Here is a 15,231-nt window from a genome sequence, read left to right on the forward strand (position 1 = left end):
AGCCGATAACAGAGCTTTGGATTGATCTGAAGCTCTGTTATTGACTACAGAGGCCTTCAGGAAAGCTTTGCTGGCTGCAGAAGAAATGGGCCCAGGTGTGCAAGGCTTAGCTGCAACTATCCGAAGGCTGAAGAAGTTACTGAAGGCCTCTAACAGTGAAGAGGAAGCTGGGGGTGATGCATCCAAAGTGAGGTGGGTCAGTGGATGACACCCCCCTCTGAAAATAAGACCTGGTGCCTTTTTTGGTGACAAAAAAAAATAAGACAGGGTCTTATTTTCGGGGAAACACAGGTATGAATATTTGTGGATTATGATTTAGTTCATATGGGGACTCCAAACTCTGATATGCTTAGCCACATTTTGTTGGATAAGCTATGCTTGTTGGGTTCACACAACATGCTAAGCCATACATCATAGCTTCTGTTCAGAATGGCTAGGCTCACACAAAAGGGAGCATGCCGTTTTGTGACTTAGTGTGATATTTATGACAAGGAGCAGCTTGAAAAAAAGGTGATTGCCTAAATGGCCTGAAGATAGAAATAGGAAGCATGAAAAACATGAAGGCGTACATGGAATTAGATAGTAAAAAAATATCTGGTTATTTTACATACGACAACCGGGGAAACATTTTCCCCCCCTTTTGTGGAGAGACTGAACTTGTTATCGTGGTGGAGTTATATCTTTTGCAGTCCACAATATGACCCTGTATTTCTTCTGCAGCTATAAGAAGGGTGGTGTGGCCTCAGGTATGAAACACGTGGAAACCAACACTTACAACGTGCAACGGCTACTGCATGTCAAGGGGAAGAAAAATGTAGTGGCTGGAGAGGTAGGTCAGAGATCAAAGGGGAAGGGGACGGCAAGGACTAGTAGATGAGCTGCTAATAAAAGCTCCTGGGTTAAAATACCAGGTTCTTTAGATACCATTTATGAAGGTGCTAAAACATCATATTCATCCCTGTACACTGGCATGATACAAATCTTCTATGAAATGTTTACTTTTTTTAGATGTGCTAGCACTTTTATCCTCACGACATAGCCATGCGATCACTACTTTTGCAAATGTTGTGCTTCCGTCTTTGGTAAAGTCTTCTACTCTCCCCCACCCCAGAACATCCCCCTCTGAGAATCCAGCTGTGCTTCCTTTACAGTTAGTCTTCTCTCATCTCTGCTCTTGTCTTGAATAGGTGGAGATGAACTGGAACAGCTTCAATTTGGGAGATGTCTTCCTGTTGGACTTGGGGAAGCTCATCATCCAGTGGAATGGTCCTGAAAGCAACCGTTTGGAACGGCTGAAGGTGGGTCAGGTGGAAATGGAGGAAGCTGGGTGGAGAGGCAGGGAAAGAGGAGATTGGATGTTGAGCTTTGCACAATGATGGGTATAAGGAAATTTGATACCTGAAATCGAAAAGCAAGAACCCATATAGCTAACAGAACATACATGTTAGAAACTGAAGTTGGGAGCAAATGTAGCCACTACCAGTATATCATCTGTATTGTTTTGTTTATGTGTATTTTTTGATATTTGGTTATATTGTTTTGGGTTGGTGGTGGTTGTGGTTTGTTGGTATATGTTTACGTATTGTTAGCCGCCTAGAGGCTCTGTGTTGAGATGGGTGACATAAATCACTTAAGGAAAAAAAGGAAAGAGAACAATGGGATAATTTCTTTCTTTTTCAAAGGCTGCCATGGAATATTTACTGAATCATCTTGAGAAATACTTCACTTTGGAAGCAAACAGCCACTCAGGAATAGAAATTCAATGCATTCAAAAAGCTATTTTTTGTCATTTTTGTCCATTCTATTCCTCAAATAGGTATACTTAACCACAAGATATTGAAATGTCTCTTAATTATGTGAATTTGCAAAAAGAGAGAAAAGAAATAGAGATTGCTGTGGAATTGTAAACGGTTCATCTTTGGAAATTGCATCTCTCCTTAGCAACACCCCCCCCCACCCCGGGTTATATTCTAGACATAAGATTTTTCAGGACATGCCCTTTGCTTTTTTGAATCAATAGCACAAATAAACAGGAGAGAGTATGAAGAATATTTTGAGTAGGTACATGCTACATGTTTAGTAATATAGCTTAGCCAATTTTAAAGCTGATGCTTTCTTTGTTCTCCATTTCTCCATATGTTAACTAGCTTCTAGTTTATTTCTACACCCATGAACAACTCAAGAATGCCTTCACTTTGAACAACATTCTCATAATTTACTTTCTTCAGAAATTTCCACTCATCTGTCCTCCAAATTCTGTTGCATGAAAAAAAGTCATGCTCACTTTCTTCCTGTAGCAGGAATGAAATCAAATGTCAAGGAATCTACTGTATGATTGTTTCAAAATCCAGAGATCTCTATGAGTTACTTGAAGTTGCCAAATTCTTGGTCTCCCTGTGTATGTGTGTGTGTGTGTGTGTGAGAGAGAGAGAGAGAGAGAGAGAGAGAGTGACACAAGCATGTAGGGCTTGAGCCACAATCAAGTAGCCGGTTTTATTTCTATAACTCTTTATTAGTTCAGCATTATTCTGATTTTCTTTTGCAACTTCTAACATTGGCTTGAGATGGTGACCTTTTCCATAGGGCATGAATCTAGCCAAGGACATTCGTGACCGAGAGCGTGGTGGCCGAGCACAGGTGGCTATAGTGGATGGTGAAAATGAAGATGCATCTCCTGCACTCATGAAAATCATGTTCTATATGCTTGGAGAGAAGAGAAACATCCAACCGGCCATTCCAGATGCTGTAGTGGACCAGAAACTGAAATCCTCTCTAAAGCTATACCAGTGAGTATTACTAGCAGGTTATTCTGGGAGCCAGAGGTAGGCAAAGATGTTGCGTGGACGATATAATTGCAGGAAAGAAGGACAAATCTTTAGGTGCAAATGGGAATGATCATTTCCTCAGTATTCAAGAAAATAAAGGTTCACTATAAAGCATTTTTACCCTTATTCTGCAGTGACGTTGCATTAGCCAAATAACTCTCTACTGAATAGGGGCTGTACTTAATGCTTTTAGAAAGATGAGGGCAGAAACATGGCAAGCAGGACAATAATACAAAGATGTCATACGATACATGTGGGTGAATCCACTATTTTGTTCTCTTGCACGTCTACCAAATACAGCATTAGAGGATATTTACATAAATAAAATGCTATTTTAAACTTTTATGTTCCCACCTCCAAGCGATGAAAGGCCGCACTGCTGTTTGTGGGCAAGTGTAATTAGAGAGAAGTCTGGAGGCCACATGAACAGGATTTGTGAGGCGGGCAATCCTGCTTCATCTCTTCATACAACCATGGAACTTCAAGTGATTTCAGGATAGTTACTCTAACAACCTGAGACCCCCCCCCCCACCTTTGTTATTTGGTAATACTAGCGTTGCCAAATGTTTCTTAATTTCAGTTCGTAAAAACTAGCCATGTTATATGAGTTAGTAACAGAAGGCATCTAACAGCCTTTTACGGCCTGCAACCCTCCAGATGTATTAGTCTACAGCCCCCATCAACAACTGGTCAGGAAAGAGAAGACTTTGAGGAAGGCTGCAATAGAAACAGCGGTCCTTAGATATTTGAAGGGAATATTAAGATAGGAAAAGAGGCCTTACGGGAGATTTCCCTTGCCCTCCAGTGTTTGGGGAGACACACTGCTATATTTGGGATGGCAAGGACTTCGCTGCAACTGCAACAATAAAACAAAACAAAAGCATTAAAAAAGAATCTTCTTCCTTTCCCTGCTCTTTGCATCGATCCTTTTAAACAATAATATGAAAGCTTAAAAGTAATATAAAAATCAGATTTTTGTGCAGGTGGGATAAAGAAATCATGTGTCATATATCTGAGGGAAAAAAATATAAATCTGTGTATGAGATTCTCTAAAAGATGAGGTCCCCTATGCCAGGGGTCCCCAACCACCGGGCCCCGGACCGGTACCGGTCCGTGGATCATTTTCTACTGGGGTGCCGGTTTGCTGGGCGCCGCCATCTTGTTTCGACGAGAAAGTGCTTCTGGATGAGCTTTTCCGGTTGGAAAGCGGCATTTGGGTCCTGAAGGAATCCTCGTGCCTTAGTTTCATCAAGGGGGGAGCGGCTTCGAACGAAGAGCCGTCCCGATGGCGGAGGAGATTAAGAAAGCACAAAAAGGTACAACGGAGGAGTTGAAGGTGGCGGGGATGGCTGGCTGGCCTTGTCATGCGTGCTGATGCCAGTACCGGGCTACGGATCATTTTGTGATGCCGGTACCGGGCCACTGCCCTATGCTACATATTAGCCCAATCTTCATTTTTTGTTGTGGAGATCTTAGGTTGTAAGCCAGAGTTCACCAACCTTTCTGGCTTTGAGGATCAAGGAGGGGAAGGAAGAGGGGAGAAGGGGATGGTTTTACACAAGTGGCTGGCAAGCAACCACACATGCGCACAGCTCCATTTGCGTGAGCGGCGGCACGCAGGCCTGCTGCTCCCACAAATGGAGCTTGCAGACACACACGCACACACACACTCACCCGTTGCTCACACATGTGGGTATGTGCTCACTGTTTCCACGCCCCAGTTCCAAATGACCCATGGCCTAGTGGTGGGCCACACCCTGGGGCTTGGGGAGCCTTGTGGTAAACAACCCCTTAAGATTTGTTCTGTGACAACACTCTGCTTTCTTCCAAGTGTCTCTGACGTAGAAGGGAATCTACTTGTGCAGGAAGTTGCCATCCAGCCCCTTACCCAAGACCTTCTGAAGCATGAGGTAAGAGATTTCCATTAGGTTGAACTTGCACATTTGTTGGTGGAGGGAAGAAGCAATGACATACCTCAGTGCACAACTCTCATAAATGGACACCTTCTACTGCCACTTTAATCCCAGACTGAGAAGCAAAAGAGGGTGTTGTGCTGTCCAGACAGTTTAGAGTTAATGGGATAGTTAGGAATTGTGAACTGTCCCCTTAAGGGAATGCATCATTGGTAAATATAGTTAAGGTATCCTGGGAAATGTAGTCCATGTCATGTGGTCACATCTGTAATCCTGACTGGTCACTAAATTGACCCTTGTTGGGTGGGGGGAGGCTCCCTCACTCTTGCCTGAACATCTATCCCATAGTCACAGAGGCAGGGGGTAGAGCCATGGTGGCAGCTCTACCCCCTGCCTCTGCGACTATGGGATAGAAAGATTAATATCATTTACACTACGATTTCAACTATGCAAAGAATTGGACATCAGATGCATCTCGACATAACTGTGAGTCACCTTGAGGATACATAATATAATCCAATAAAAGAAACTTTGTATGGAAGAATTTGTAGAGTTATTCTATCTGTTTTTATATTCAGCAAGTGAATCATAAAACAGAATAGTAAATGATATTAATCTTTCTATTCCATAGTCACAGAGGCAGGGAGGGGGTAGAGCCAGAGTTTGACAATAATATCTGACAGGAAAAAATATTCTGTTCACACAGCTGTCTCCTAATAAAACAATCTTAGGAGACACAGCTGTCTCCTAACAAAATAATCTTAAAACAAGAACTTGCTTTGTCTCTTGTTAGGATTGCTACATCTTGGACCAAGGTGGTATGAAGATCTTTGTGTGGAAGGGCAAACACTCCAGCAAGGAAGAGAAGCAGCAGGCCCTGTCAAGGGCTTTGGTGAGTCAAGATGTGATTATCTGGATAAATGTCTTTGGGATGGAGGCAAAGTTGGGACCACAACACAAAAGTTTCAGGAATCTTGACCATCCTAGAAGAGGGTTTCCATATTTGTTCTCCTAACTTTTAAAGAGATTCAATTCTTTTGACTCGATCGCCATCCATATTATTTTGAACCAACATATTGCTATTGCAACCTGTCTTTATTCTTTGTGTCCTTTTTCATTTCATAGGATTGGGTAGACATCAATAAAACAAAACAAGAAAGTATATCATATGCAGTGAAAACTTCCTCTATCCCTAATTGTAGGAATTTTTACAAGAATGTTCTTGGTTTGACAGTAAATTCCAGGAAATATTAACTCAGATTCCTCAAAGAATACAAAATGCCTGGCTATGAAATGTTAAGAACAACTACTAATGCTTACTAGAATTAATTGGAGATACTTTATGACACAAAGGAAAATACCATTACGAGGAAGAAAAATTATGTTTAGATAAAAAGATAATCTTGAGCCCCGCCCCCAAATGAATAAAAAACCCATAAATATTAAAATAGTTGCCTTTTTTAAAAAGAAAACAATCCATGGTTTATTTTAATTTCTTGTGGCATGATACCTGAATTATAATTCATCAAATAATTCTAAATATATGCTTTATTGAAAGCGATTTTTTCTGTTATAAAGAAGTTTCTATTTTAGATAATTTAGTGGAGACCAGTAAGTTCTCTTGAATGAAACTGTTGGCTCCCTATGAAAAAGAAGAATATGATTCCTATTGTGAATATTCCTATTTTCCATTTCAGGGTTTCATCAAAGCAAAAAACTACTCACCTACCACTAGTGTGGAGACCGAAAATGATGGCTCTGAATCGGCCGTTTTCAGGCAGCTGTTTCAGAAATGGACCATTCACAGTCAAACCACTGGCTTTGGGAAGACTCATACAGTTGGAAAAATAGGTAAATGCTGGAGTCTGTACACAGCAGAGGAGCAATTAGGCAGAGGCAACTTCTGTCAAGTATGGACTCAGCCCTTCCTTACTACAGGTTCTTTGCCGGCATGATTATATTGTAGCATTCAGAATAATAGAACAATAGCTAGAGGGTAACAAACAGTAGAGGACTTATATTAAAGTACCTTGTCACATATTCCATCCATACAATCAAAGCCTGTTCCATCTTGTTGCTACCTACTCTCATGCAATAAACTGAACTTGCACCAAAGAGCTGATCTATCCGTTAACCTTCTGTCTCCCCCTAACAACAGCCAAGGTGGAGCAAGTGAAGTTTGATGCCACGAGTTTGCATGCCAGGCCAGAGTTGGCTGCTCAACACAAAATGGTTGATGATGGTTCTGGAGAGACGCAGGTAAAGAATATATTTGTTTTCCTAAAAAACTCATAAAATAGAGCATCTGTATCAGTGATTCCACTAGTTGAGGAGTGGCAACATTTATGCCATGTAGGTACAAAGACTTACCCAGTAAAGGAGGAAAGTATACCACTTGATAATCTGGGATTAGTATCAGTCCATGGACCAATTGATTGCTTTGAAATAAAGAACCTTCTTTATTCCAATCTCATCAGCAAGATTTGTTGTACTATAAAGTTAGAATCTGTTAGATTCATTGAAGACAGTTTGATAAAAATATAGGAATAGAAGGTCTTAGCAAAATAACAAACTTCTACACTAATCCGGGAGATAATCAAGCATCTGCAGTAAGGAAGCCATTGGTTTAATTCTAAGTTCATTTATTCCAGGGGTGTCCAACCTTTCACCTTCCCTGGGCCACATTAGAAGATGAAAATTTGGTTTGGGCCGCACATAATTAAATTAAATAATTAATTAAATAATTAAATTAAATTAAATTAATAAATAAAATAAAATTATTATTTATTATTTATTAAAAAAATTATTTTTATTTTCCGGCCAAATTTTGCGGGGGAGAAGCTCGCCCGCCTCGTGCCTACCTCTCCTCCTGCAAATTATTTATTTTTTATTAATTTTCCGGCCAAATTTTGCGGGGTGGGTGGGAAGAAAGCTCGCCCGCCTCATGCCTACCTCTCCTCCTGCAAATGCAGCAGCGGTGGCGGCGGCGGCGGGGCAGAAGCAGCAGCGGTGGCGGCGGGGGCGGCAACAGCAGGAGGTGGCGGGGCGGGACTTTTGGGCTGCGGCTGCCCGCCTTTTCTGTTGCTCGCCTCGCCCCGCCTTGTGCCTACCTCTCCTCCTGCAAATGCAGCAGCGGCGGTGGCGGGGGCAGAAGCAGCAGCGGCGGTGGCAGGGGCAGAAGCAGCGGCGGCGGCGGGGGCAGAAGCAGCAGCGGTGGCGGCGGTGGCAGCAACAGCAGGAGGTGGCGGGGCGGGACTTTTGGGCTGCGGCTGCCCGCCTTTTCTGTTGCTCGCCTCACCCCGCCTTGCGCTTGCCTCTCCTCCTCCTCCTCACTGGATCTTTCATGAAGGTTGGGGTGGGCGTTGGGCCGCATTACGAGGCGACCTGGGCCGCATGCGGCCCGTGGGCCGCGGGTTGGACAAGCCTGATTTATTCAATTTGCATATGTTTCAGAATTACTTTTCCTAATCTTATAGCAGCCTTGAACTACGGTACAGCAGTTGTTTATTTCCCAGTATTCTTGACAGTATAAATTTATTGAGCTGCTTTTGTCTGAAACTTTATGCAAAAATATCCATATTGAAGCACATCACTGTAGCCACAATTTTTAAATTTGACTTCATAGACAGGTAATTTGTTTTAAATGAAAGTGGTGATTCTTCCATTTTGCACCTATAATTAATTTATTGCCCTTTTAAAAATAAGTAGAGCATCATCAATTGAAAACAACACTATTCTATATATTTATCACTCCCAATTTCCAAAATTTGATTCACTTTTCATAATGTGAAGGATGTTATTTTTATAGTTGGGGAGGGGGGGAGACATCAGACACTGTTTCCAGTTACGGGGATCCTTTGTGTTAACTTTGCCCACATCATTGGTTATGCAAAGGATTCTATTTTCTTACATAGCAGGCATCTTGCTCTAATTTTGTACTTTTTACTTGACAGGTTTGGAGAATTGAGAACTTAGAACTGGTGCCAGTGGAGGGTCGCAGCTTTGGGCATTTCTACAGTGGTGACTGCTACCTTATCCTCTACCAATATTTAGTTTATAATAAGATACACTACATCATTTACATGTGGCAGGTGAGCATGCCAAGAAAGGAACAGATAGAATGAAAGCATAGGCAGAGAGGATGTAGATTGAGAATCAAATGCCATTCAGGAATTCATTGAGAAATAGAATCATAGGGTTGGAAGGGACCTCAGAGGTCTTCTAGTCCAACCCTCTGCTCAAGGCCTTATACCATCCCAGACAAATGATTATGCAATCTTTTCCTGAGAATCTCCAGTGATGGAGCAGCTATGACTTCTGGAGACAAGTTGTTCCACTGATTAATTGTTCTCCCTGTCAGGAAATTAACCCTTAGTTCTAGATATTCAATGTTACTCCCTTAAATTTAGTAAAGTATTAAGAAAGAATCCTAACCAAAGATGACTTTGATCACAAGGCACAAATGTAGTCCAGGAATTATTTGCAAATTCGAGTCAAGAATGAAGCCTGAGATTCATCAGAAATGCACTACCTTGGAACTGTGCTACCTAAGCATCACATAGTCATCTTCAAAAGTTGAAACTGTAATTTCTAACAAGAAAGAGAACCAATACTGGGAACAATGATAACTGTACATTCATTTAAAATGAAATTTATTTTTTTACTGTGGTCTGGCACTTATCACTCAAAAAAGCCGACGTGATTCTTTACCAAAAGAAAGTTGTGCCCCTCTGCTGCACTAAATGCAGATATAAAATGCACCAGACGGTGAAGCATGGTAAAGTTTCCAAGATTCCTTAAATAGAAATCCTTTGAAGGAACAACTGGAATGTTCTCCGGAAGGATTCAGTGGGTTTTCTCTCTGCTCCCCAGGGCCGTCATGCCACCAAGGATGAGATTACTGCCTCTGCCTACCAAGCTGTCACTCTGGACCAAACATATAATGGTGAACCTGTGCAGGTGCGAGTGACCATGGGCAAGGAACCTGCTCATCTTATGGCCATTTTCAAAGGACGCATGGTGGTGTATGCGGTAAGTAGGGGAGAGGCAGACTGCAAGATAATTTACCTGCTTTCATTCCCCTCTTTCCAATAAGACCTAACAGAGAGGTGGTGGAGATGATCTCTGATGGGTTATCCCAAAGGCTCTGCCTGAGCAATGGCATTGGGATAGAGGCATTTTCCTTTTCCTGCTAAGCATTTTTCTAACCTCATTTGACTCCTTCTGAACAATGCTATTATAAGTCCTTCTGTTGGAGGAAGTTATTTCCATTTGCTTACCATTATGAAGACCCAGATTGTTGGGGGCAATATGCTGACTCTGTAAAGCGCTTAGAGAGGGCTGTAAATGCTATTGCTATTATGGTTAGTAGCAGTTTCTGGCACATGGGATAAGTGAAAGGACAGGCTAAGTATGGAAAAATGACAAGTAGTAAAGGATTAAGCACTTTGTCTTCTTCTAACTAGATATGGAGGGAGGGAGGGAGGGGAGGGAGGGAGGGAGGGAGGGAGGGAGGAGGGGAGAGAGGGAGGGAGGGAGGAAGGAAGGAAGGAAGGAAGGAAGGAAGGAAGGAAGGAAGGAAGGAAGGGAGTGATGGTTCCAGACAGCAATTTCCAGAGCCAAATTTATTTACTAACATACTTCTGTCAAAGGGATGGGTTTTTTTTTTTTTTTACTCCTGAATACATTTTCTGTTTTGAAAGAAAATGAGAGATGAACAGGGGAAACTTGGGATATTGATAAGTAGAAGGTACAGTACTCAGCTCTATTGTCTGCATTTAATTTCTATTTTTTTTTCTTTTGCCTTCTTCCCCAGGGTGGTACTTCCCGAGCTGGTAATACAGAACCAGAACCTCCCACCCGTCTTTTCCAAGTTCATGGGACTAATGAATACAACACCAAGGCTTTGGAGGTGTCTCCCAGAGCCTCCTCCCTCAATTCCAATGATGTCTTCATTCTTAAAACCCAGAGTTGCTGTTACCTCTGGTACGGTAAGGTAGGTACTGTACCATGATGGGGAAGCTCATGCATTAGAAATAAGCACAGAAGCCCTAATTTTAGTACTGCATGCAAGACAGTAGAACTTAATAAACTAGGACATCAACCAAGGACTAAGTTAGTGGATGGGTAGTAATTTCTAAGGGCCATAGTTTCCTGCTATGAGAAGGGAGACCATAACTGGCATCTAAGCCTCAAGCTGGAAAGAAACAGGCAAGGTATGGCTTAAAAAAATAGCACAGTTCAGATCCTCCCTGATCATTTCCACAATTTACCACATTGGTTCCTTCCACAGGGCTGCAGTGGGGACGAGCGAGAGATGGCCAAGAGTGTTTCCGACCTGATCTCCAGGACAGAGAAAGTTGTGGTAGCAGAAGGCCAGGAGCCTGCAGCATTCTGGGTTGCACTAGGTGGGAAGTCTCAGTATGCCAACAACAAAAGGTAACATCTTCCAAGCATCTGGAGAAGGGGGAAGAGGGGAAGAGCAATCTGCTCTAGTGCTGTGCAAACAACATTTGCAGCGGTGGCTCAGGGGTTAGAATGCAGTATTGCAGGCCAACTCTGCAGACGGCCAGGAGATCGGTCCTGACGGGCTCAAGGTTGACTCAGCCTTCCGTCCTTCAGAGAGCGGTAAAATGAGAACCTAGATTGTTGGGGGCAATATGCTGATGCTGTAAACTGCCCAGATAGGGCTGTAAAAGCACTATGGAGTGGTGTATAAGTCTAAGTGCTAATTGCTACTGCTATTTGCTCAGGCTACACCATGGGTGGCTGAAACTCTGGCCTATCACTACAATTCTCAACTTTTCCAACCTATGGGATATATGGGATGCTGGGAGTTTTAGTTCTACAGCTAAAAGGCCACCATTGATCCTGTCCCCTCCTTAAACCTTCTGTTTAACCACATCTGTTTCTGAACTTCCATAGCCAAGCCATAGTCTTTCTTAGTGATAAGGCCAGCATTGGATACAACAGCCAAAAATGTCATCTTCAGACAGAACTCCAGAACACTATCTGGGGATTACATCTACATAGTCTCTTTAAAAAACAACACCTTCAAAGCCAGCCGAATAAGTGCCATGTTTTGGACTCTTGAGAGCCAGTTGAGTTTTTAGCTAATGTCTTGATGAAAGGCAATTCTGTTGGAATTCAAAAAGGGAAGCAGGGGAACAATAGTGAAGAAGTGACCCATGGGCTGTAGTCAGTTTGAGGAGGTCCAATTCAAGGAGTGATTTGATAAACATTCTGTTTCATTCATGAAAGCTGAGGCTGTGATTATGGTTGAATAGAAAAGAGTTTGAGCAGAGAACTCTTAATCATTTTCTGCCCTGCCACCTCTCTGCTCTAGACAGCACCCCTTTCAATGCTGCTGAGTGGGGAAATCCTGTATCATAATTTCCCCACATCTGCCAGGAGGTTGTTCCAGCAGCACCTCGAGTTGCTTTATCTATCTTACGCAGATTGCAAGAAGAAACTGTTTCGATCACGCCTCGGCTCTTTGAGTGTTCCAATAAGACAGGCAAGTTCCTTGCCACGGAGCTCACCAATTTTACTCAGGATGATCTAGAACAAGATGATGTGTTCTTGCTGGATGCCTGGGACCAGGTGGGTATGAACGTGGAAGATGCAACAGAAAGAGGAAGACATTTATCCACAGTGACTATTTTTCTTTCAGAAATTGAAAGAATCAAAGGTGCCTCCTATTATTGAGCAATTTGCATGCCCACCCACATCACATCTGATCCGATTACTAATATAGTCCGCAGTTGATTGCAGTTGCCTGTGCTATATTGTCAAAGAACTTTTAGAACAGAATGTTCTCTTCCTCTCACTCTTCATCACTTCCGCTTTTTTTTTTTTTCACAGTTCTCACTTCTATCTCATAAACTGTTTCCCCTACCACCACCCCTAGCTTAGGAAGAGAATGCTTATTGGAATTATTCACTGGTATCAAACACCAATTCCCTTTCTGCTTTTTCCACTGTATAGCAGCAGTGGGCACCTCAAGGAACACCTGTAGCCACCTAATCCTTATTTCTCCTTTTCTGGACCCTGTGGAGATTGTCACAATTGAAATTCAGTTAATTGCCAGATCACAGAGGCAAAATTTTCCATGGCAACATGTAATAAAATAAGTGTAATCTCCAATAAGCCTAACACACATCATCTTTGACAAGAGTAGCTGGGCTTGAAAAAAAGATAGCCTATCCCTGTCATAGAAGTGGCAAAATCTGTCCGTTTCAAATGAAATCGGTGGATTCTTCTCCAAAACCTATGTAAAAGCCAATAAAAAAGCCACAGTATCATTGCAGGAGCTGGGCTCTGCCTTATTTTATGCTATCCTATATACAGACAAATGAATCCAAAAATAAAAATGGAAAGCATTCAACTGCTAATTTAACGGGGAAAAACCCACAACTCTTAAGTATTTGAGTCTGCAGACCATTTCTAACACTGCCACCAGTGGAATATATGCAACAAAGATCTTTTTCAGAAATAGATCATACATTTTCTTCTTTGTAGAACTGGTTGCAAGAGTCAGTTGTTAAATTGTGCAGTTACCTGATGGGTAAAGCCACCAAACAAAACAAAAATCAACCCCTTATCAAAGCTTAGGATTCACCGGTCAGCAGTGTTTGTGTATCTTTGTGAATGCGTGTGATGGGTGTTTTATTCATTCACCAGAAGATATACATAAGTAAGAATCTTTAATTCTTACTTTGACCTATTAAAGCAACTTTGTATTTATGGAGGGTGAATGTCTAACAGGAAGAATTGCCCAAGGAGCTGCTGATAGTTCTACAGAGGAATTATTGAGTCTGTCATCTGTACTTCTATAGCTGTCTGGTTTGGTTCTGCAACCCAACAAGACAGACACAGACTTCAGAGGATAATTTGGACTGCAGAAAAAATAATTACTATTCCTTCAATCAAGGACCTGTATACTGTATGAATCAGAGGGCTGTGAAAATATTTACAGACCCCCTCACTTCCCAGACATAAACTGTTTCAACTCCTACCCTCAAAGCGACGCTATAGAGCACTGCAGACCAGAACAACTAGACACAAGGACAGTTTTTGCCAAACACCATCACTCTGCTAAACAAATAATTCCCTCAACACTGTCCAACTATTTACAAAGTCTACATTACTATTATTATTGTCTCATCACTCCTTATTGCCCATCCCTTCCCACTTGTGACTGTATGACTGTCACTTTGTCGCTTGCAATCTTACAATTTATATTGTTTCTTAGTATGATTTGATTCCTTATTGTACCCTATGACTATTATTAAGTGTTATACCTGATGATTCTTGACTCTTGATGAATGTATCTTATGTACACTGAGAGCATTTGCACCAAGACAAATTCCTTGTGTCCAATCACACTCGGCCAATAAAAGAATTCTATTCTATTCTATTCTATTCTATTCTATTCTATTCTATTCTATTCTATTCTATGTATACTTCACTGCTTCAGAATCCCAATTGCTCCCCTTAAATTTATACCTATTTCCATCGCATAAATTTTTCCTGTGTACCTGAAGGAGGGGAAGAGGCAGGTAGAGCTAGTATTTTGGACTCTCTTGAAGAAAGTCATGGTAGTGGTTTTATCTACTTTCCTGCTTCCATTCCAAACACTCTTTTATGATTTGCTTCTCTTGACTCTCCGTTGACATAAATATCCTTTTATTACCGCATTCTCAATTAATGCAAGCTGCCTTCCAATTTGTAACAAACATACTTCCAGCCAATGTTTGTTGAAAGACTTTAACTCTTTTTAATTAACACCAGAAAGTCACTTTCGCTATTAATTTGTTAAATGTGTTATATTTAGTGTTGCCAGATTCCATCTTAATTCCCCAAATAATGTACATTCTTGCTTAGAGAAGAGGCAGATGGAAATTTGGAGATGGGATGGAACAGTTCTTTTGAAGACTATCCTTACTAGGTTCTAGAAAAGAGCTTTTCAATTATTTACATTAATATGGATTTAGCTGATTTTTTTTTTAAAAAAACCCTCTTTTATAAGGTTCTGTCTTTGCAGCTGTAATTCTATGTAATTCTGACCTGAGTTTTATGCTTGCATGGGCTTGTTCCTCATACCTGGATTCATTTTCAGCACGGTAATTCTAATCTTGGAACAGTGGTCCAAGCTGCATAGTTTTTTTATGATCAGAGAGACATTTCCCCCCCGCGTAGGTTTACTTCTGGATTGGTAAAGATGCAAACGAGGCTGAGAAAGAAGCAGCAGCTGTCACCGCCCAAGAATACCTGCGGACTCACCCAGGCTGTCGGGACCCAGACACTCCAATTGTGATTGTGAAACAGGGCAACGAACCTCCAACATTCACCGGCTGGTTTGTAGCATGGGATCCTCTCAAATGGACAGTAAGTGACAAAAGGTTCTTCTTTTGACTTGGAAAAGGTAGCTGCCTGTACCATGCGTGAAGAAAAGTGACCTATTCCTCCTCAGAATCTCAACGTTCTTCTTT

The 15,231-nt window shown here is 41.7% G+C and overlaps 1 protein-coding gene across 3 annotated transcripts in view; it reads left to right on the forward strand.

The window, feature by feature from the left end:
• Nucleotides 1–15,231, forward strand: part of VIL1 (villin 1) — a 49,170-nt gene that overhangs the window by 25,142 nt on the left and 8,797 nt on the right. For 2 of the 3 annotated variants that reach the window (XM_026665532.2, XM_087950382.1), the window contains exons 7-19: nt 721–829; nt 1,188–1,298; nt 2,584–2,786; nt 4,657–4,735; nt 5,532–5,630; nt 6,436–6,589; nt 6,897–6,997; nt 8,692–8,829; nt 9,611–9,769; nt 10,554–10,733; nt 11,031–11,176; nt 12,196–12,340; nt 14,939–15,127. In XM_026665532.2, the coding sequence (XP_026521317.1) occupies nt 721–829; nt 1,188–1,298; nt 2,584–2,786; nt 4,657–4,735; nt 5,532–5,630; nt 6,436–6,589; nt 6,897–6,997; nt 8,692–8,829; nt 9,611–9,769; nt 10,554–10,733; nt 11,031–11,176; nt 12,196–12,340; nt 14,939–15,127 (1,813 nt within the window). Of the gene's footprint in view, nt 1–70; nt 193–720; nt 830–1,187; nt 1,299–2,583; nt 2,787–4,656; nt 4,736–5,531; nt 5,631–6,435; nt 6,590–6,896; nt 6,998–8,691; nt 8,830–9,610; nt 9,770–10,553; nt 10,734–11,030; nt 11,177–12,195; nt 12,341–14,938; nt 15,128–15,231 lie in introns of those variants that run through there. The other variant, XM_087950383.1, reaches the window with a different exon arrangement.

Source organism: Notechis scutatus, chromosome 1 (assembly GCF_049901735.1).
Source record: "Notechis scutatus isolate UNSWTSFEM ecotype Mainland chromosome 1, rNotScu1.2, whole genome shotgun sequence".
In the NCBI taxonomy this organism is placed as follows: Eukaryota; Metazoa; Chordata; class Lepidosauria; order Squamata; family Elapidae; genus Notechis; species Notechis scutatus.